The sequence below is a fragment of the Bacillus rossius genome, chromosome 1, assembly GCF_032445375.1.
Source record: "Bacillus rossius redtenbacheri isolate Brsri chromosome 1, Brsri_v3, whole genome shotgun sequence".
In the NCBI taxonomy this organism is placed as follows: domain Eukaryota; kingdom Metazoa; phylum Arthropoda; class Insecta; order Phasmatodea; family Bacillidae; genus Bacillus; species Bacillus rossius.
Window position 1 is genome coordinate 202485194 of NC_086330.1, and position 23031 is coordinate 202508224.

The window sequence follows — 23031 nt, forward strand, 5'->3', positions numbered from 1 at the left end:
TCCTTGCACAAAAGTAGTTCTGTAATTTCATTCTGATAAGCACTGTCCTGTTCCATTTCATTTAAAGAAAAATCACTTACCAAACACATTTCGTCTGTCTTCTCATCCGTGTTTTTCCGTTCAGCAAAAACTGCTGCAGAATGTTTTCACAATATGTAGTTTATAATTCTGTATTTAAAGTAAATGGGCGACATATGCGTATTTTATTACATGCTTTATATTAGCTTCACCTGTATGTTTGTTTGTCTGTCCGTCTGTAACTCTTTCGACTAAGAGTGAGTCGCTCATCACTGTAAAATGTCCCACCAATTTCATCACGTTCGTTAGCCTAGCGGTCTAAGGCGCGCGACTTCTGAGACGTCAGCTTTCGTATTCAGCGATCGTGGTTTCTACTCCCGGCCACGCCGGGAAAAAAATGTTTTTTTTTTTCTGGTAAATTCTAAGATTATATCCATACATCTAACTGTAAATGATTCGGAGAGACTTTACCATTTCTTTGTGACGTTTCAACTCCAAATAGTTATCTCAGATGGTAATAGGTAGTGTTGGTAACTCATTTCCCTATGATAATTATACATAAATATAGTTTAAAAAACTAAAAAAACATGCTTTTAAAGAATATCAAACTAAAAAGTTAAAAATAAATTTAGTTTAAAAAACTAAAGAAACATGCTTTTAAAGATTATCAAACTAAAAAGTTAAAAATAATTTTAAAATTTAATTTATGACAATAGTATAATATAAGCAATACTAGTATAAATGAGAAAAAAGCATGGGGCGCTTAATATACAAAAAATATGGCACAAAGCGCCTCAAGTTTTTTTTCTCATTTATACTTGTATTGCTTATATACTATTGTCATAAATTAAATTTTAAAATTATTTTAACTTTTTAGTTTGATAATCTTTAAAAGCATGTTTCTTTAGTTTTTTAAACTATATTTATTGATGTTCCATACCTCTAATATACGGACAGAGAAAAAACCACTCTAACACATCTTAGTTCAGTTTAACTGTTAACAAATATTTAGGTTAACAGGTCCTATACATATTTCCGAATGTTTTACTGACTGAGTTATACTGGACATTAATTAAATTGATCGCTGATATTTATACTTTTAAACAAAATTTTGAATTTATCATTTTATGTAAACTCTAATGCGTTAAAAAGTGTAACGCAACACTACACACAGGTAGTGATGTCTAGTGCACTGCCCTATGCACATTAGTTAACAAAAAAATAAAATGAAATATTAATTACTGATAAATAATACCTTGATGTCGTGATACAAGTAACACATGCTTATCTGATATTTATTTCAATTAGAATACGAAATAGGAAGATAAAATGATTAACTGATTTTAAGACTGATTTATTACTTACACAGTACAGTGCATTTTGAAGACAAATGGGTCTTAAGAAGCGAAAATCGTACTCGATTAAAGGATGGTATGGTGTTCGGTATATTAAGGTTTCCCTCAAAGTAACGGTTTCAGAATGCTTTTAAGATATTATTTACATCCCAACATTAGTTTAAAACATTTCTCTAAAGAGTGTGCTTCGTAGCATTAAAAAATGTGCCTTAATTATTTTGCAAATTTATCATTGTTATGGTGACGATGTCAGGGGTTTTCGTAATTTTTTTTTAGAAATATAGTACAGTATTAGCAACTAAATTAAGAACTGTTATTTTATTCACACAGAGAAAAGAAATACAAAATGCTAAAATTTGGCGTTTGTCTTTTTATATACTATATAGGTTGGTTATTATATGTGTGTTGTAACATGTACAAAAATGTTAAATATATTCAACAATATTTGGTAATTATATATATTAAAAAACTTTTATGTACGCGACTTGAAACTACGTGAAAGGTTTTCAGTAGAGCTGGGCGGGATCCCGATTTTTCGGGAAATTTCGGGAATGATTTTTTCCCAAAATTATTCGGGAAAGTAATATTTCCCGAAAATGTATATTGATAATTTTTCTGATAAAATCACTGCGTAACCTATCTTTAGGTGTCTTCGTAACGGAACATAAGTTTTCTGTGATTACAGTAGAACCTCAGTTTTACGTACCTGAGATATACGAATTTGCGTAATTAACGTTTTTTTTACTGGCACCGTCATTTTCCCTATAGTTTTAATGCATTATTTTCCCGTTTAATGCAAAGCATTTCCCGCAATTAATGTTGCATTAGCGCTCCATTTTATAGCTAACCGTGACACAAGTTTAGACGGAACAATAAAAGTAATGCGAATTGTGTAAACTGTATTTAGTTTACTTTACTACGTGCGTTTGTGGCCACGGCAATTTCTCAGCTTCGTTTGCCATTGTAAACATTTTTTTTGTGCCACTTGCCAAGGTGTACCATACGGCCATGAGTAAAACGTTTGGTGATGTGAACGTTCAAAGTCTTGTAAATATGGCGTCTTCGTGCATGTTCGGTGATGTTCGTTTTAACGAATAAGAAATATTGCGGAAAGACGTTGGCGACACTGATGTATATTACATCGAAATGTATTTGAACGTTCATAAATTTGGTGTTTAGGACAAACGACGGTGAAAGCAAAGATAGGCGTTGAGAGAAACTGTGGTGAAATGTTATTTCTAAATATTTACATATCGTAAAGTTTGTCACCGATGCTGTTCCCAACCCAAAGCCGAGCGCCTGAGATTCAGGTTCCTTTCTCTACAGAACAAGATATTCAATGTATTTTACTCCGGTTTTAAACACATTGTGATATTATCTGTGTTGGCGAGTATTTTAGTGTGAAGTTGTTTACAGAAGGTGTGTGTGTTTACGTACGTGAATTTCATCATGGAAAGTCGCCACACCAAATTAAATACTCCAATCTGGTCTTTTTACCAAAAAGTGCCAGATAATGTGTAAACAATGCAAAAAGGTTTTAAAAACCAATTTTGGTAGCACATCTGGGTTGCTTCGACATCTGATGCAACATCCAAATTTGAAAAAAGAACTTGAACAGATAGAAGCAACACGGAAAGGCGGAAATATTGGGGAAAAAACTTTAGAACCAACAAAGAAGCAACTTCGCTTAGACGAAGCTTACAAATGGCCTTCAACACATGAAAGGGCCATTTCACTGACGAACTGTATTGGGGAATGGATAGCTGATGCTATGTTGCCATACAGTACAGTGGAAAATCATAAATTTCAAAAAGTCCTTAAAATAGCTAAACCACTTTATTCAGTGCCATATCGTAACACTTTTTCAAGAAGAGTAATACCTGAACCGTACAACAAAACAAAGGCAAAAATGTCTGAACATATTGCCAATGCAATAAGTTTATCCAAAATTGCTTCTTTATCATTCACTTGTGATTTGTGGACATCTGCTAGCAACGAAGCATTCATGTCGCTGACATGTCATTTTATTGAAGATTTCGACATGAAGAAGTACTGTTTAGGGTGTTACAGCTTTCCTGGTGGACACACTGGTGAAGCAATTAGTGAGAAACTAGTAGAGTGCTTCAATGAATGGGACTTAGAAAATGCAGGGGACAAAGTGGACATGTACATTGTGAGTGATAATGGACGAAACCTTAAGTTGGGACTTTCACTATGCAAACTTAAGTTTACGCAGCTGCAGTGCTTTGCACATACACTGCAGCTTGTATTGCAAGATGCTGTTAAAGTAACATGTGAGATCAAAGAGGTACTGAAAAAGTCACGTTCGATTGTTGGACGATACAAACACAGTGCGCGAGCAACTGAACAGTTGCATCGAATTCAAGAAGGACTAGATCTGCCGGTACTAAACTTGATTCAAGACTGTCAGACAAGATGGAATTCAGAGTTTTTAATGCTGAAGAGATTGTTTGACAACAAGATACCTCTTTCTCGTCACTTACCAACACTGAACATGGACAATCTGCAGTTGAGTGAATGGAACCTTATTGACTCTTACATTAATATATTGCAACCATTGTATGATGCTACAACCCAACTTTGTGGTGAACGTTCACCATCAGCATCAATGGTCATTCCGGTCATTTTTTCTCTAAAAAATTGTCTGAAGGCCTACATCAACACCAATGCAAAACAGGGATGGGAGTTTGCAAATGAGGTACTTCTGGCTGTCCAAGCACGATTTCCATGCTACGATCGAAAAGAGCCATACTATACTGCAATGTTATTAGACCCGAGGTTTAAGGCTGTTGTAATTCCAACGGAAGAAAAACTTTTGGCACGTAACCACCTGGATAAAAAAGTAAAAGAAATCACACAGGCAACGGCACAACCAGGTATTGTTTAATTTATTTGTAGGCCTAGTTATTTTATTTATACAAAAGCCACTATAGCATTGTGTAAGAATGTGGTATTTCTTTTTCTTTCAGTAACAACTGCAGGTACCAGTGAGTTGGCACAGAGTTCTACTTCTCTCTGGAGTGTTTTTGACGAACTTGCTGAGAGCGAATCAAGTAACCAGATCATGTCATCAGAAACTGATTGCTATTTCAGTATGCCTGTTGTACAAAGAAGTGATGATCCCCTAAAGTGGTGGAGAGAAAAAGGAAAAGATGCGTTCCCTAACGTGTGTAAAGTTGCAATGCAGTATTTAGGCATCCCTGCAACAGAAACAGCAAGTGAACGTGTGTTTTCTTCTGCTGGGAACATTGTATCCCCCAAGCGTATGTCCCATTCCTCAGAACATACAGAGGAACTGGTGTTCATACACGAAAATGGAGGCATTTCATAGTATTGTTTATTTTTCAAAATTTTTATTTTAATACTATGGCTTTTAAAAGTTAAAATGATATGGTTTTGATAGCCCATTTTTGAAATAAATAAATTTGCTTGGATACATATTGCACTTTTAAATAATTCCCGTTCCCGTCCCGCTTCCCGAGGGAAATCATAGCTTCCAGCCCAAATTTTTCCCGAACCAAAATTACCTATCCCGTACAGCCCTAGTTTTCAGTCTATAAAGGCCTATTCTATGATTTTTTTAAAATTATTAATTCTTATGCAAACAATTAATAAAAATGGAAGTTTCTTACATTGTCAGTATATGCATAGCATTACAGTTATTCCAAACAATTCTCTACCAGTGTTTACCTAAGGTTTGCATGTTACGTTGGTTCTTCTACTAATACACGTATATTACAAGAGGTTTGTAATAGATTAAATGAGGTAAGTAAGAATTCGTTTTTATAAACATTGTGTATGAAATTATAAATTTTGAGATGTATAATAACAAAAAGAAGTGCGTTCCGAAGACATATGTCGGTAGTGTTACCCACTGAAACATTATTCCCACTTCAACTCTCTGTAAAAATAAAAGTATGGGGTTGAATGCGTCAAAAGGGGTATATAAATAAAATTTGAGGCTTCTTCCTTATTTCATACGCTAGTGTCCCCCACTTACAATTGCAAACAAAAATTTTTCCTCGATGTTGTAATTTACTCTGCGTAATCACAAAAAATTTTGGCAGTAAATAAGTATTTAATTTTTAAAAATGAAAGCATTCATGTTTCGAAAAAAATATTAAAGCGATGTGGGGAAAAATGTTTATAGATACTCCAGTAAAATTTTCAGTTTGATTGTTTTGATAGTTACGGAGATGTTGCGAGTTTAGTTTGGAGGATTCTTCGGCCGCGCGAGGCGTGTTTGGCTCTTTTTCATTTTCTTCCAGCGTAGGAAGCCGATACCCGGCTTCACCTCGCATCCTCTGCTGGTCTTCCCTTGTCCTCTCCAGATGTATTACTGTATATTAGCTCCATGAGCGCGACCTTGACAGACCGTTTCTTCGGTCTCCTCTCTCGTCATCCCTCTACACCCCATTCTTCCCCCTCCCCACCCGCAGGCTGCGGCCCGCCGGCCGGAGCTCTGCCGGACTACCTGGTTGCGACAAGCGCCGCGCTCAGCGCCACGTCGCGGGGACATTCTTCCCGGCGGCGAGAGTTTTACACGCAGCACTAGAACTGTCACTCCAGAGGGCATGTTTTGAGTCGGATCGTATCAAAAACAAAAGGATATGAAAATATATATATAACTCAATAGTGTTCTGCCAATTATGTTTTCATTTTCATTTAAATTTATTCTTTAAATCGCTCCTGAAGTAGTCCAGCAGTGATCAATGGAAATTGTCAATATTAAACTGTAATTTTGACGATGAAAATTTTTTCTTCTTACTTTTATATGTGCAGAAACCTATTCGTACACTCGTTTCTTGAACTATACTTAAGTTTAACATAATTATGTGTTTTCTAAATAATTCTGACTTGGAATAAAAATAAAGGCATTTAAAATGACATAACTCAGTAAAAAAAAGTTTATTAAAAATATCCTAGGTATATTATGTCTTAAAAAGAAGCATCAAAAATAAATATGTACAGTTAAATTAGTTTTGTCGTAATATTTTCCATGCACCAATCACCTTAAATGGCCTGAGTTTCCTTTATTGTTCTTCTACAATATTTGATTACATCCTAAATGTTCTTAACATTTTCTGTTTGTAAACGTAAACAATCGTTCTGAAAATAGCTGTGATATTTTAGTACAAATATTTCCGTTAAAAATCTGAAATTAAATTACAGTAAATGTTAACACGCGATTGTACATAAAGTACAAATATGAATTGTGTAATAAAAGGTTGCCATTTTGAGATGCTTCAACATTCACATTTTTACTCAAGAACAAATATTTTAATTTTCAACTTTAAACAATTGTGAATTACTGCAATATTGGGTGGATTTATCATTTTCCCCGTGTGAGTTAACAAAGTTTTAGTTAATAAAAAAAATCGTGAACATTTTGTTTAACAATGTTTCTACTGTAGCTTTCAGCTTGGAACTAATGTTTGCGGTGCTGACATCTTGGGTGCGAAAATAAGGCGACTTCCGATTTTCTCATCTCTCGTTTATTTAAAAATGGTCGCCTTATATTCGGACCAATACGGTATTTACATGGCTGTATTTTATTTCTCGTGGTGGTTCCAAGAGCTTCGGTTTTCACCAGCTTCTAATGTAATTTCCAAAGTATTTATACATTCTTACTAACATAACCGCAATGTTTATTTAACGTTTACAAAACCGTTAAAACTAAATGTTTCAAATATTTTATTCAATTATAACCGATCACCATTGGTAAACAGAAAATCATAGGTCATAGACACACAAACAGTAATTGTGTTTCATTTCTCTATGTCCACCACACTATCATATATAGCCCAGCAAGATACTTGTGAACCTGCGCAGACCCCAATTCGTGGAGTGACGCACACTACCGTCACGTGATAGTCGCCAGGGAAAGTGGAGGGGATCAGTTACGCACTTCAATCTGCTGCGTGAGGATTGCGTCAGCACGTCATGCCGGGACCTGGGTTACACGGTACAACAAGCGAGCCTATCCCATCAACCTCGGGAATTAAGTTGAACCTTATTCCAGGACGACCCTTGCAAGGACAGGCGCGTGAAATTGTATACAACGTTGCGACGCATCTGAAAGAAAAGAAGTTGCTGTACGGTTTAAAATACAATGTTACTGAAGCGACAAGTGCTACGAAGGGTGTGTCTGAATCAACGGTAAAAAATATATTGGCTGAGGGGAAAGTAAAAAGTAAAATTGGTCTCAACTTTTCAACACCTACTGACAAAAAAAAAGAACGCAAAAAGCAGTTAGAAGTCGACGATTTTACATGTGGTGCTGTGAGGAGGAAAGTGCATGAATTTTACACTGTCAGGAAAACTGTTCCAACTTTAAATAAATTAAAGACGGCTTTGCAAGATGATGGTGTTTTGGACTGAAGTAAAGAATTTTTGAGAAAACTGTTAAAGAGACTGGGATTCCATTGGACGAAGTGTCAGTCAAGGAGAAGGATTTTGATTGAGAAGCCTGATATAGCAGCATGGAGGGGGCATTTCCTACAAGAAATGCGCAAGTTTCGAAACGATGGTTGTTCAATTGTTTATGTAGATGAAACGTACATCCATGCTACCCACAGCGTTAGTTCTTGTTGGCAATCGGACAATGAGCTGGGTGTTACAGAGCCAATCGGAAAAGGCCAGCATTTAATAATTGTGAATGCAGGAGGAGAGGAGGGATTTGTACAGAATGCATTGTTGATATTCCGGTCAAAACAAACAACGGGAGATTATCATAATGACATGAATAACGAAAAATTTCGAAATGGGTTACACAACTGCTTCCAAATTTGCCTGAAAACTCTGTCATTGTTCACGACAATGCAAGTTATCACAATGTACAGACAAATAAGAAGCCGACTTCCGCTAACACCAAACAAGTGATTCAAGACTGGCTAAAAATTAACAACGTAACTTACTTTCGCCTCTGACCTAACAAAAGCCAACCTACTATTACTTCCGAAACAAGTGGCGACTTCCAAAACTTCCAAAATTGACAAAATCATTAAAATGAACTCCCACAAAGTAATCAGGCTTCCACCCTATCATCCTGACCTCAATCCAATTGAGTTAGTGTGGGGATATATTAAAGGACAAGTGTGCGAAGAAATATCATCCTCACTCGAAGACAAGAAAAAATTATGTGAACAGCTGTTTTGTAGCTACTCTAAAGAGCAATGGAAAGAATGCTGCCGACATGTGGAAAAAATCGAGAATGAATACTGGAACAGTGATAGGTTATTAGATACTGAAATAGATAAGTTTATTGTTAATCTTGAAGAATCTACAGACGAAGATTCCTCTAGTGAAACGGAAAATGCCAGCATCACATCAGACTCAGATTAGGTAAATAACATAATATAATAACTATCTAACTATTAAAATATTACATTGGCATCTTAAAATTATGTATCTATAATCTACACGCGTTTTTGCGTCGAACATTAGTGACGGAAAAAGTAGTGACAAAACGCAAATGTTCTGTATTTTACCTTTAAGAAAATGCCATTTTTACAGAACCCTTAACCAAATGATAATTTGATAACCAAGCCTTCAAAGAAAGAGTAATTTTAACACATGCAGCATTTTTGTTTATGATAATATAGTTTTTTTCACAGAGAGGTTTTTTATGACTGCAAACAAATAGCGTGAATGTTAGCATGCTGATGTTCTGTTAACTTGATTTATTTTTGTAAATATGTATGTGTTTGAATGATTTGGACATGGGTTAACGATGTAGTGTATTTTCCAGTTGTGATTACATCATGCAGTTCATGTGTTATAACCCTTGTGTCGCGTTCGTGTAAGACGGGCTGACACTCCATCGCCTTGATTTGGAGGGGTCGCCATGCCTTCCCCTCCAGACACTGTCGTTGTGCTAAGGGGCGGTAAAGGGGAAGGCAGCCCATGCGCACAGCGATAACAGAGACGCTCAGCGATAAGAGAGACGGTTCAGATTTAACTTTTCCCCCTATAGAATTATCACCCTGTGTACAGCCTGGCAAAGCTGTATATTGCAGCTATGAATAACAATTATTCTTGTCTTTGTAGGTAAATGACATTTTTATCACACGCAAATTAACTACCTTTGGAAGGCTTATCAGTAGAGCAGAGCTGCCAACCTCAAATCACACCCATCAGTAATGACAAATACATGGAAAAAAAAGTATGCGTAACTAATGCACGATAAATTTTTCCTGGGGAATTATGACACACACAAGATAAAACAAGGAAAATAATATGCAAAAAAAATAAAAATATAGGCCTATAGGTATATATGAATACAATGCAAATTAATGAATCAAAAAAAAAAAACTATTTGAACAATACAATCATCTGAATATGTAAGAAATATCTATAATTTTACTGGAAATTTTGAACCTTCAATTCAAAGTATTCAAAGTTAAACTTGTGAACAACTGTATTTTTATTTGCTTCTTTTATCCTGGTTGGATTAGAACTGCCTTGTAAACAAACAACAAAAGACACACAAAAGAACTTGTAAACAATAACTCTGCGTTCGTTACTTTCGTTTCTTCAGATGTAGCGAAAAAACGACGATATAGATTTATTGCTCGTCATGGCTATAAAATGTTCCGCATGTTTCTTTGATTCAATATACCGTTTGCAGTCATCCCTTACACCATGTGCAATCGAAAAGTCACACGTGCATGCATTACAAAACGCGTGGTGTTCCAAAACATTTGAAGACGACAAGCATGGCCATTCTTTTTAATAGTTTAAGTCGAAAGTTCTGAATAATTGCGTTCTTTTTTTCTCCCCAGAAACACTTTTGTTCTGTCACACGCTTCATTTCTACAACCGGCACTGAAGAACAAAACACTATCGAAAAACATAAAAAAATTTCACGTCTGTAGAAAGACAAAAACACTATGATGAAAAAAATGGCTTTCAAAAAAAATTAAAACAACACAGGTTAGCCAAAGTACTGTACAAAAATATCGTGATGTAAGTAGCCAAAAAACGAAAAGTCCCAGAATATGTACTAGTTGTGTCGTACAACGGACGTAATACCATCCCATTACTATTTCAAAACACGAGAATTAATCTACTTATTTCAACAGTACATGCGCACACATACTAGTTCCGTTATTTGCGCAACCACGCGATGTATTCAAACTGCGTTCACGAAACAGCACAGCAGAAACTTAATTTTTTCCGTCTCCGTGCAGCACAAAGCCTCGTTTCCGTAATACACTAGCGATGTTCCGTAATTCCGTAAATCGGTGTTAAATCCGTAATAAATACGGAAAATCCGTAATGGTTGGCAGCTATGGTAGAGGTACGTTAAAAGAGCATTTACAAACACCTTTCATAGCATTTATTTTGTGGTCTGTAGCATTTTGTAGCATTTATAAAATTAAAAAAATAGCATTTTGTAGCATTTATAAATTTAGAAAAATAGCATTTTGTAGCATTTATAAAATTAGAAAAATAGCATTTTGTAGCATTTATAAAATTAGGAAAATAGCATTTTGTAACATAAAAAATTTAGATAATTTGCATTTTGCAGCATCTATAAACTTAAGATATAAACATGTTATACTATTTATAGCTTGAAAAAAATAGTTTTTAAAATATAAATTTTTTCCTGTGTACTGTCAGTCAACAGTTTACCCATACCTATATGTCCACTCACTTTCATTACAGTACTACACCCACAATGTTAATATTATTAATCCTACTGGTTGAACTTTAACATAGCATAAGTCTCCAAGTTATTTTCTGTCAGTTTCCTCCTCCTGTCGGTAAACACAAGATTGTAGCTACTGAAAAACCTTTCAGCATTTTCATTTATTTCAAACAAACTGGTTTGCCCGTTTGCCGCTTGCTGGACTGAGAGTCACTTTCAAAAAAAAATTTTTTTTTGCTTTTATGCCCACCTGACTGACAGTGCTTATCCAAGTTATCTTTCTTCTCCCATTTCAACCTTATATTACATATCCCACAAATTAAAATTCCCGATTCACTTACATAAAATTGTTCTTCTTTGTAGTCTCTCGCACTGTCTTTAATAGTTATTTTGAGTCGCCCCATATCTAGAGAAAATTATACCTACTTCCGCCGACGCACAAAAAATATGCAACAAAATGAACACAACTGGACAAATGTCACAACATTTGTACATACAAAACTATGGTGATCTGATCAGAACGCAGCCAAAACAGTGCGTGCTCAGCGAAATTAAAAATAATGCAATAATAAACGCCTCGAAACGGACAGTGTGAGCGTGCCGACCGTAAGCTGAGGCTCGCGCACGTACATGTAGTTCGAACTTCCAACGCCAGATCAACGCGGCAGCACTTCAGATGTGCTGCGATCTGTTGTCGATATTGGAACTACATCTACGTAGGAAGTCAATTAGTCGAATCAAAGCTTTTGTTCGCGGCGAGCGGCGAGTTTGTGATGTGCCGTGTTTATTGTGAAGTAATTTCTTGTTAGTAAACAACCCTCGGAAGCAAAAAATAGCATAATCGAAAGATGTTTCGTATTGATTACAGATGATTAGATGATGTTGCAAGCTAAATAGTTTTCAAAAAAATAATATTGATATATTGTGTTCGCACTGTTAGCGGGCATGGACGGGATTTTTTTACTATACATTCGACAGTAAACGCGAATGCGCGACCAAAATTATACGACTGTGTTTGCCGAACCCTGAATAACGTATGTATTTGCCGTTAAAACATTAATGGTATATTTAATTTGTTAAGTCTTATTCTGAACATAATATTTTGTGCTGAAGTGAATATTCTCGAAGGTAGTTATTTGTTGTGTAGGGCCAATCGGCACTTCTTTTAATGATCTTCCAAGTTTTGTAAATCGTCGCATATATTTAGCAAAAACACGGAAATTTCGCATCTATTTCGCATTTATCGCAATTGCGATTTTAACGTACCATTACTTATCAGTCAATAAACAGTAAATATTTTTATTTCACGCACAACTACCTTTGGAAGTCTTATAAAAAATGGATGTTGGTATGTATAAATTGATAATTCCAAAACCGTTTGACGATCGCTATGAAAGTTGGCACATTGAAGTTTTTTTTTTCTTGGAGAAGGTTTTTATGTTATTTATATTACTTTAACTCACTGCTAGATGTGCTGCAGTCCATCAACTTCTACACCGTTCAACCGATCGCCATAAAAATTGGTATACATAGATATTTGAAAACTAAGAATATTTTCATGATATTCATTTAACTATATCTCACCACTCGATGGTGATGCAGTGGATAAACTTCAACACCATTCAACCAATTGCCATAATAATTGGTATAGATAGATATAGATTTGAACACAGAAAATATTTTCATGATATAAATTCTGCTATAAATAGCCATTAGATGGTGCTGCATCGCATTAACTTCTATCCCATTCATCTGATAGGCATGAAAATTGGTATATTGTGATTTTTACTGTCCTTTATATTCAATAACAAGTAGTAATTGTGACTTGTGATTAGTATTTGGTCAGTGGAATACCATTTCAAATGAAAAGCTTTATAGAGTCTAGATTACATACAAACCTTCCATTTTAGATACATAGAGATAAATAAATAAACACTGGCAGGACAATGTCTGCCAAGTTCTGCTAGTAAATATATAAAAACAGAAAATAGCTGTCAGCTTTTCTGCTTGAAAATTTTCCCTACCTCTAGGTTATCATCACTGCTTCGACGGCTACTTCTGTTCCTCATCTCCGGCTTCCTCCGCTTCTTCTTTTTCTTCTTGCGACGGTTCGGGTCGCCAGCATCATCATCCACGTCCGGGACACTGACGGACTTCTCCGTCTCGTTGTCGTCCTCCTTGGCCTCTGAGTCCGAGTGGGACTGCTGAATGAGCTGTAACGAGACAAGCAGGAATAAGCTTGTAGCACTCGTCTACCCACCAGGGCAAGTTCCACGTATTAGTCGTGATAGCTTCTATATCATTAAAAAAGATTATTCCATGCCTGACAGCAGCTGTCTTGCCCCCTAGAAATAATTCTATTACGAAACACAAGAGAATACTAACTTTTAGTGCAAGTGACATGATTAATGTTTTTGTATGACTGTACACAAAAATAGAGACCCAGTGCAACTTGAATAAGCTTACACAATGATGTATGCAATACGAGGTTTCACTAAAACATAACCAGACAAAATAACTGACAAACAGCGCAAGCCTCAAGGTCAAACACTACACTGTTGGGTCAAGAGACATCCCCTCTCTCCCATGCCAACCCTTCAGTCAGGCTATGGCCTTCATTTGCGTCAGACCATGTATTGTTAATTAGTCAAAAAAAAATGGTTATCGATTTGAAAGAGAAACGGATTAATATATAAATTTTAATGAAACTTGGAAAAATTGCCACAGAGGTTCCGGGTTCCATTCTTTGTTAAAACAAGTGTATGGTGATAAATGTCTGTCAGGCACTCAAGTCTGTTGCTTTAAGCAGTTTAATAACGGACAAAAACATTGAAAAAATTGGAGATTCAATCCGAAAAGACAGTCGGTTGAGTATTTGTGGGGTTGCTGAAATTGCTAGAATCAACAAAGAAATAGTTTGGCTGTTAACATTGTAAAAACCCAGATTACAGCCTTCCCCATGCAATAATAATTTGTTATAATTTTTTTGTCATATTTCAGGTTAGATGTAAAGTACCGTAATCACTCGCGTAATGTCCGCAGTAATTTGACCACATTTATGGCCAAAAAAATGGGGTGCGGACATTATGCGAGGAAAAATACAAAAATAAAAAATTTTGTGTTCTATTCAAGTCGTGCGTCTTTGTTCGAATGAGGACGGCGGGGGAGGCAGCAACGCGGCAGGAGGGTGAGAGAGGCAACGACTCCGCAGGGGGGAGAGAGGCAGAGGCAGAGGCAGCGCTGTGACAGGAGGGGAGAGAGGCAGAGGCGTGGCTTAACCTCCCTCCTGCCAGCTAGCCAGCCAACCAGACAAAGGAGTGTTAGAATCCTTGACCCACTTCCCTTCCTCCTTCACTTCCCCTCTTCTTCTCCGTCAACACTCCACATCAACACAGCGGCAGCGAGCGAGGGCGAGACCGCGAGACCAGCTTTCTTTATCTTTATGTCGTTTGAGATAGGACTAACTGCTTACGTCTGGCATGCCTCACGACGGTCCTACTGAGAACGGACAAACTATAATACCAGTCTCTGTATCACTGCCGCTTCCAAAATCACCTCCCACCGCTCACAATACATGGCTTGTTGTTTGATGCATGCCAAGCTGCCCTGCCCTCAGATAAACCCAGAAAAATGCGTTTTTACATTTTTTCTCAAAAATGTTTACAAAACAAGGAGGGGGGCTTATACGCGGGCGGGGCCTTTACGCACTCATGCCTTGAACTTGCGTGCGTGTTGGTCATTGGTCAGCTGTGTTTACCGTTACCGTGCTTTGTTCAGTTCAACGAATTTCCCCACCCTTTCAGAACAGGAGAGAAAGGACAGCTCAAGGTCACGGCTTTGTTTACAGAGCCGTCAACTTTCCATTCGTACTGCGTCCTTTAGGGGTGGCCAAAGTTGTGTTGCCCGCCGTAGACGACTGGTGCGGACATTATGCGAATTTTTAATTTTTTCTTTTAAGGATATATAAATAAAGGGTGCGGACATTATGCGAGGGCGGACATTACGCGAGTGAATACGGTATTTCCTTTTATAAGTTATTGTGAACATCATTCACCTGGTTTATGGTTTTTAATTTTAAAATGCATAAGTTTATTTTTTCAAGTAATTTTTTTTTTTGCTGGTTTCTTTGTGTGGGGAGGTATGCTGACGTAATTCTCCTTCGTTATTTCCACGACCGAGGCTTTGTTTCACAAGCTAGGCGTTAGAGTCACTGTCACGGGAAGTGTGAGAGAGACAAAATTGCTGCGTCGTGGGAACAGAAGTAAGAATTTTGTGGAAGTTTCTGTTGCCATGCGCCGTCATTGGCTGAGAATTACGTCAGCGAGCCCAGGACACTGCCCACACAAAGGGAAGGAAGGTTGTACGGTTAGTCATTGTCTGAGCACCAGGCCGAGCTGTCGTTGTTCGAACACCGGGCCGAGCAGGCCGTGGTTGGGCGATGGCTCCGTGTTTTATCTTTACTGGATGTACATTTACATTTTTGTTGTGTTTGTTCTGTTGATATTTTGATTTTAAGTAAATAAAAAACAAAAGATTGCAAGAAACATTGCATATGAATTTTTTCATGACCTGCTACCAAACTGTATGTTCACTCATCACCTAATTTTTAGCTAGTGGTGAGTGGTAACAACATTTTCACAAGAGGAAAGTTTGTTCAAAAAATGGTACCCAAGAACCGTACGCCAGAACAAAAAGACTCTTGAAAAAGTAATCACATGTAATGTATTATGGTTTTTCACTTATGATCTGGAAACTAAGCGCTAATCAATTCACTGGAAGAGCCCCAGTTCACAGAGACTGAAGGAGGCTCGAATTTCAAAATCAAAATTCAAAGCAATAATGATTGTATTTTTTTACATCTGTGGGACTGTGTAAGTGAACTGGGTGCTTGATGGTCGAACTGTGAATAAGGAATATTATCTTGAAGTCCTAAATATGGTTTGCGAATGAGTAATAAGAAAGCGACCTGAGTTATGAAAAAACAAGTCATGGATTCTTCATCAGAACAATGCTCTGGCCCATGCTTCATTGGTTGTCAAGTTGTTTTTTGGGTAAGCATGGGATCACTGTATTGGAACATTCACCCTACTCACCAGAACTTTCTCCGTGTGACTTTTATCTGTTTTCGAAAGTGAAATCTGCACTGAAAGGAACAAGATTTGAGACAGTTGAAACTATGAAAGAAAAACACATTGGAGACCATTAACATGCTTTCAGAAGATAACTTCAAACAGTGATTGACCAGTGCAGGTGTGTAAGGATCGTGGAGGGAGTATATTGAAGGGGATAGTGTTAAAAGTCGTGAATATGTAAAATTAAGAATGTTATGGCCCTCATTAATTTTATTTCAACAAACCTTGTACAGCATATCACTTAACATAGTGAACTAGTCCCATTACATTTTTTTTAAGTACATATTATGGTATGGTTTGAGCTGGGGATCTTTAGGGTTTCACAATGATATTAGAAATGAACAGAAACAAGGTGTGATTCTGTCTGAATATAATTACGACAAATTTATTATAAAGGAAAATTTATAACAGGTATTAAAAATAATATAAACATACAATATCAATTACGTACTTAAACAGATCTCAAGTATATTCAGAAAGAAAAAATATGGGTCGACCCGAAAATCAATTATAAAAAGGTTTCATTAAAAAAAAAAAATCAATAAAAAAAATTACAAATATATTTAAACCATCCCAGTATAATACTTAAAGTCCAGAAATGATGTTTATCTGATGAACTTCGTTTGACAGCGTGTTTAAGAAAGTTCAGAAAAGGTTAAAATAAACAGTAGCACCGGAGGTCGGGGCTTCGTTTCCCGGAGATCCATCAGGAAAATGATGCCAGGGCGCCTGTGTGTTGTTGAGGAAGGGTGATGAAAATGCCAATTCGGCGTCCGGCTCTCGGACCCTGTCTGTGAACAGTCCGAATCAAAACTGATCAGAACTTGTACACAGACAGTATAAGGGGCAGAAAATGCCCACAAAAGTTAAGGGGAGGTTGGGGAAAGTCGCAGATCGTCGCTCACCAGACAGGGAAGTTGACTTCTATTTACTGATGCGTCGCCAGCCAGGAACTGGATCCCGCGAATACGTGGCTGAACGCGGACGTTTCCACCATATCAAAAGAAATAATTTAAAAGAATACTAACTATTACTTTTTTGTACTATGCAGACGGACTAAACTACTTAAAAAATATTACAGGGATAGCATCCCTTATTTAATGGACTACATCGTCGGTTGCGGCCGGATGGAAGTCTTGCGGTGTCTCGTCGACTCGCCGATAATCGCAAACGGTCCGTCTGCAGTCGCGACGCGAAGTGTCTCGCGAAGAACCGCGTCTCGTAATTAAAAGTAAATGTTCAATCAAAAGTGGAGGTGGGGATTGGGACGTCCGGACCGAAAGGTTCCGAAGTTCCCCGAGTGAGGATCATAAAAAACTCTGACTTCAATGTCTCAAAGTTGGTAGCACTGGCCGACTTTAGCGCTACCTGTTGAGGGGTGTCTGAAATAAAAAAGAATCGACTCACCCAAGGAGTCTGCTTAAACCAGGGGTTAATGGCGCAGTCAGGTGCTACACTCTGGTGGCCTACAGGGGAAGTTAGCTGGGAGGTTAGTAAGTTTATCACCAGATGTTGCGGTGGTCAGCTCCACGGGCTCGCCACAAGAGAAGAAGTTGCTATGTCTGCCGCTAGATGTTGTGTGTGGTCCATCTTGGCACACACATTTTTTATGCCAGTCATCCTTGGATTCGCTGGCTGCCTGGCGAGGTGTACGACCAGTCAATGATCTTAGACAAAATTCTGACAACTGGAGTGAGCTGGGAGGGGTGGGGGTTCAACGAGGCTGGGAACGAGCGTCCAAGTCGTGACTTTCGAGGAGTGAACCTAAGACGTATGCGTGACGGTAAAGGCTATGCTCAGCTTGTCTCTGAGAAATGGTATCAACTCGTCCAGAGCTGTTGTATGCAGTTTTAGTCATGAAGTGAAGTAATATTACAGACCTGGGACGTGCCTGGAAGCGAGGGAAATGTTAAACGGGCTGCCAACGTAGTCTTAGATTTGCAAAAGATCCGATAGGTCTCTGGGAAAGGTGCTTCAGTCTACTGGCACAAAGTTTAACTAAGGGGGGTACACCAGCCTAACAAAGAGTAAATCACCCAAAGAAACCAAATTATAAAGAAAAATAAAATTTCCAAAAATAATTTAAAATTATATAAACAATAAAAAAAAAGTGTCGAAATACCAAATTTCGGGCACAGGTTTTAATAGGATTTCCACATGAAACTTTCGTAAATCACCCTACGTGATTAATTATTGAAGTTATTCATCCTCAGTTCCTTACATCCAGCTTTATTTTTTTTTATGATAAAGCAAAACTTATTTCCTTTCACCCCATTAAATTACAAATTCCAGAAAAATAATTTTAAAAAAATAAAACAAATTGGAACTCTATATGCTTGTTGTTCATTTATTTACAACCCTTAGATTTAGTATATTCAGAAGAAAACATACCATGACTACACCCCTTAGGGGCGTAAGCTCACCAAGTGGTAAATTAATAATTTGTGGTTTATTATTTTTAATACTCTTACCAAATACATTATAATTAATTTATTTCGGAGCTAGGATTTTTTAAAAGAAATCAAAACTTACCCTTTTTTATACCTTTAAAAAAATTATTAAAATAATACACTACCGAACTTTATGCATGACCCTTAGTTGTTCCTTTTTAGGTTCTTACCTCTAGTTCTAATTGATTGAGAAGGTTCATATTTTGTTTTAAAACAATACTTACCCCTTTAACACCCCTTACGAAATTGCACATTGCTAGATAATAAAAAAGTGGTTGGCTGTTATTGTATTTTATTATTGGTATACAATATCTTATTATTATGCTGGATTAGATTCATAGACATAATTTAATTATACCTATTTACTTATGTTTGTGACATGCTCACAGACAGTTTGAAACCTTGATGGTGGGCACGACAAACATATACATGTAAACATGTACAGATGGTATCAATAAAAAATACAAAACAAAAATAAAACACAAAAAATAAATGGAGGTACTACAAGTGGTTAGGTACCGCAGCCAGAACAACTAGGCCTATGCGTAAGTGGACACAACCTGCAGAGAATATGTCCGAGCAGATATGCACCAGACCCAAGCAGTAGCAACAACCAGCAGGCATCGCACACAAGCTGTGACCATACAATAATAATAATAAAGAAAGCATGTGACCACGAATATAGACATGAAAATAAAATAAGGCACAACATACAACAAATAAATGGAATGAGCAAAATATGATTTAACATTAAAATGACCAAAACAGAACAACTAAAAACCAATTATATTAAAAAATTATTTGGATTACAATTTAACTGATTTAATTAAAATACAATATTTTTATCAGATTTATTGTAGTACAAAATAATCTATAAAATAAATTATTCATGTTGTGTAGAGTGCATAACATAGATTGTAGGCAAATGTGAAACTGGGGAACTCTAATATGTACCAGTATTGTTGAGGAAATATTTACAATTCAACAATAATAACTGTATACAAAAAGAGAATCTAAATAAGCTCTACGATAAGGAACAAAAATTAATTTATATAACAGACAATGTATTTTCTCCATCAGAATTAATAATATTGTTACGATCTACAGGGTTCGTAAAGGATAGCCCAATAAAATATTTTATTACACACAGTTTTATTGATGGCCACCACTTATGTCACTTACAAATAATCTTCTAAAATGGCAAATAATCAATTGTACTTAGAAATGTTGCTTCCTCCAGTCACTCGTTCTTACACACCGCACACCTCGCTGGGCCGCACCTCTGGCGCAACTCTCGCGCAGCTCCCCTCGCGCAACTCTCGCCGCAGCACCCCTCGTGGACCTCCGTCGCCGTCGCACTCCCTTCACCGAGATCCCACACGACGCCTCACTCGGAACTTCGCTCGGAACTCCGCCGCGCCCGCGACACTATCGCCTGGAAATGAACTCTTCGCCCTGGGACCTTCGTCCAGGGACTTCGCCGCTCTATCGCCCGGAAACTCCGCCGCGGGAGAACTCCCGACTCCACTGAACTCCTACCCTGGAACCTTCGTCCAAGGACTTCGCCACTCTGCCGCACCCACGGCATTATCGCTCCCGAAACTCCGCCACGGGAAAGCCCCCGCCTGAACTCTCTCTGAACTCTGACTCTGAACTTCACTGACTCTGAGGCTCTTATATATCAGCCGCCATTTGTAGAACTCACGAACGCAGCTGGGGCCTGTCGCGTCATTCCGCACCGACCCGACGGCAGAAATCTCTTGAAACACGTGTCGGTGGCTCACGTAACTCCGCAGCTGTCAGGTGTCAGTTACGTGTCAAAGGCAGGGCGCCGCGCAGGGAGTGGTGGGAAGGAGGGGGGAAAGCGACAATCCTTGTAATCTTCCAGGCGCGTGGCGCATATCATGTTGCGGCAGCCACCAGCCAGCTCTGCACCTGCACATGTCGCGGCCTTGCTCACGTTCGCAACAATATTATTAGAAATTACTGAATTGTATTCTAAATTACTTCTGAATAATTTAGGTATAAAGTGTGAGAATACAATCAATATTTGAAGCAAAGAAAGTTATGAAATTAATTAAAGCTAGGGTTCTATAGGAAATAGATACAAGCGAATTGACGTGAACATGAAAACATAATTTGGAGTCTAGGATGTAACCAAGATCTTTGACACTAAGGGATACTGAGATTTGAGTGAAATATAGTGAATAATAATGCCTATTTGGTTGAATTTTCCTAGTGAAGGAAATAATTCTAGTTTGCTAATAGAAACAAGACTGAGTTTACACAAATTTTAAATTTCAGTAAATATAGTTTACTTATAACTATATTTATTCCATTTTTTACTTTAGGATTTACTTAAGAATAGAATTTTACAAAATGGTAAAATTGTGGTTAGTTGTTTTGGTGTTTCTATTATTGGTACCCAAAATCTATTCTTTTGTGTGATTTGATTCAGAGCAGAGATATAATTAAGTATCCTAAAACCATATTTAACCTTTTTTAACCCCTTTAGAAGTTGAATTTAATCAAAAGGTAAACTTGTGGTTTAAAGTATTTGTATGTTTATTATTGGTACCCAGTATAGTTGATTATAAAAAACTTTTTTAGCTTCAGAGACATAATTATAGGCCTATTAAAACCATATTTATCCCTTTTTCACACCCTTAGGGGTGGAATGCTTTAATTATATATAGCTTAGTGTTTAAGTTAGCCAAAGACCTTACTTTTTAAAAAAAAAATTCATCAAAATCCATCAAGTAGTTTTCGAGTGATGCTGAGATTTTTTTAAACTATATTTTTGCATTCTTAATAATTTGACTAGCCATTTCCTATTTATTTTTCAAAATTTCATCCAATGTACAGAATTTTTACCTCAACGTATGCTTTCACGATACAAGAAGAAGCCCAAGGTTACCACTGGACCTCAGATTCATGCACTATTCATCCTGTAATCATTCACTGCAAGGATGCAACTGGCAAAAAGCTTGTTCTACCTTTTTGCATCATATCTGATGACCTCAAACATGATGTATGGTGTACGAAATCCAAAAAACTATGACTGCCTTTTTGAAAGAGAACCACCCACACATTAAAGAGATTCATTACTTTAGTGATGGGTGTGCAGCACAATATAAAAATAAATGAAGAGATAAAATAAATAAAAAATAAATGAGAGAGATTTTTTACTGAGAGCTCAGTGGTTATTTTTTGCGACCAGCCATGGCAAAACGGAATGTGATGGAATAGGTGGTACTGTAAAACGCATAGCTCGGAGGGAAAGTCTTAAACGACCTCTGGAAAAACAAATTATAACAGTGGCTGAACTGTTTGACTTCCGCAAGACCAGAATTGAAAATATCAGTTTCCATTTTATTACTAAAGAAGCAGTTAAATTGACTCGTCTTGCTATTGAAAGTTGCTTCAAAGATGTTCAAACTCTTCCAGGGACAAGATCATTTCACAACTTTTAGCCACAAAATGATTCACAAACAATTGAGGCTCGAAGAATTAGCAAGGATGAAAAAGCAGCTATTATTTTTAATTTATTTAGCATTCAGCAAAACTATCTCGTGAAATTAGAAGATTTGTACCCTGGATGTTTTATTGCTTGTGTTTATGACATCTTCTGGTACTTTGGCATGGTGAATGAGATAAATGCTGAACAAAAAGATGTCACGGTACAGTTTCTTCATCCCCGCGGACCATCACCATCCTTTTTTTGGCCCAAGAAAGAAGATACATGTGCTGTGCCCATTCCTCATATTATTGCTATGGTGGAACTGCCAAAAACAATGACTGGAAGAACCTATCATTTTTCACAAGAATGTATGACAAATAACCAATCAAAATTTGACAATCTAGAAGAATTTTGAAGTACAATGACCTAACAAGTGTTACAACCGCAAGAACTGTAAGCCTTAAGAACATAAAAGTATTGCATGTGTAAGTAAACACACTAATGTTTTATGTAGTGTAAATTAATAATTATATTTAAATTGAACTGCAATCTCATTACTGAGGCCAGTTCTATTCGTATTTGTGAGTGTAAAGACAACAGGTTAATGTCATGGCAGGAATGCATGATTTGACAGCATGGGAAACAGGAAGCAGCAAGTAAGGTAATTAATTTTATAAAAAGGTGTGTGGGATACCAAAAGGAAAATATGGTATTTTAATAATCTGTATATAATTCAGAAAAACAGGCAGGCAAATAGCGGGCAAAGCAGCTTTTTAAGCAAAATTAAATAATTAACTCATTTTTGTGTTTTAAAGTGAAAAAAATTATCAAAGGCCAGATGATTAAAATGCCAATAATCCATAAACTTTAAGGGGCTGAAAAATCTAAACCACTAGAGATAGAGCAAAACAAATTGGTATGGTTACTTACATCAATAAATTGA

The 23031-nt window shown here is 37.0% G+C and overlaps 1 protein-coding gene across 3 annotated transcripts in view; it reads right to left on the minus strand.

Moving 5' to 3' along the window:
* LOC134527243 (ribosome quality control complex subunit TCF25) overlaps positions 1-23031 on the minus strand; it is a 361743-nt gene that overhangs the window by 335223 nt on the left and 3489 nt on the right. For all 3 annotated transcript variants that reach the window (XR_010074132.1, XM_063359741.1, XM_063359743.1), the window contains exon 2: positions 13071-13259. Coding sequence is in view for 2 of the 3 variants with exons in the window: in XM_063359741.1 (XP_063215811.1) it covers positions 13071-13259 (189 nt within the window). In the remaining variant the exon portion in view is untranslated. The remainder of the gene's footprint in view (positions 1-13070; positions 13260-23031) is intronic.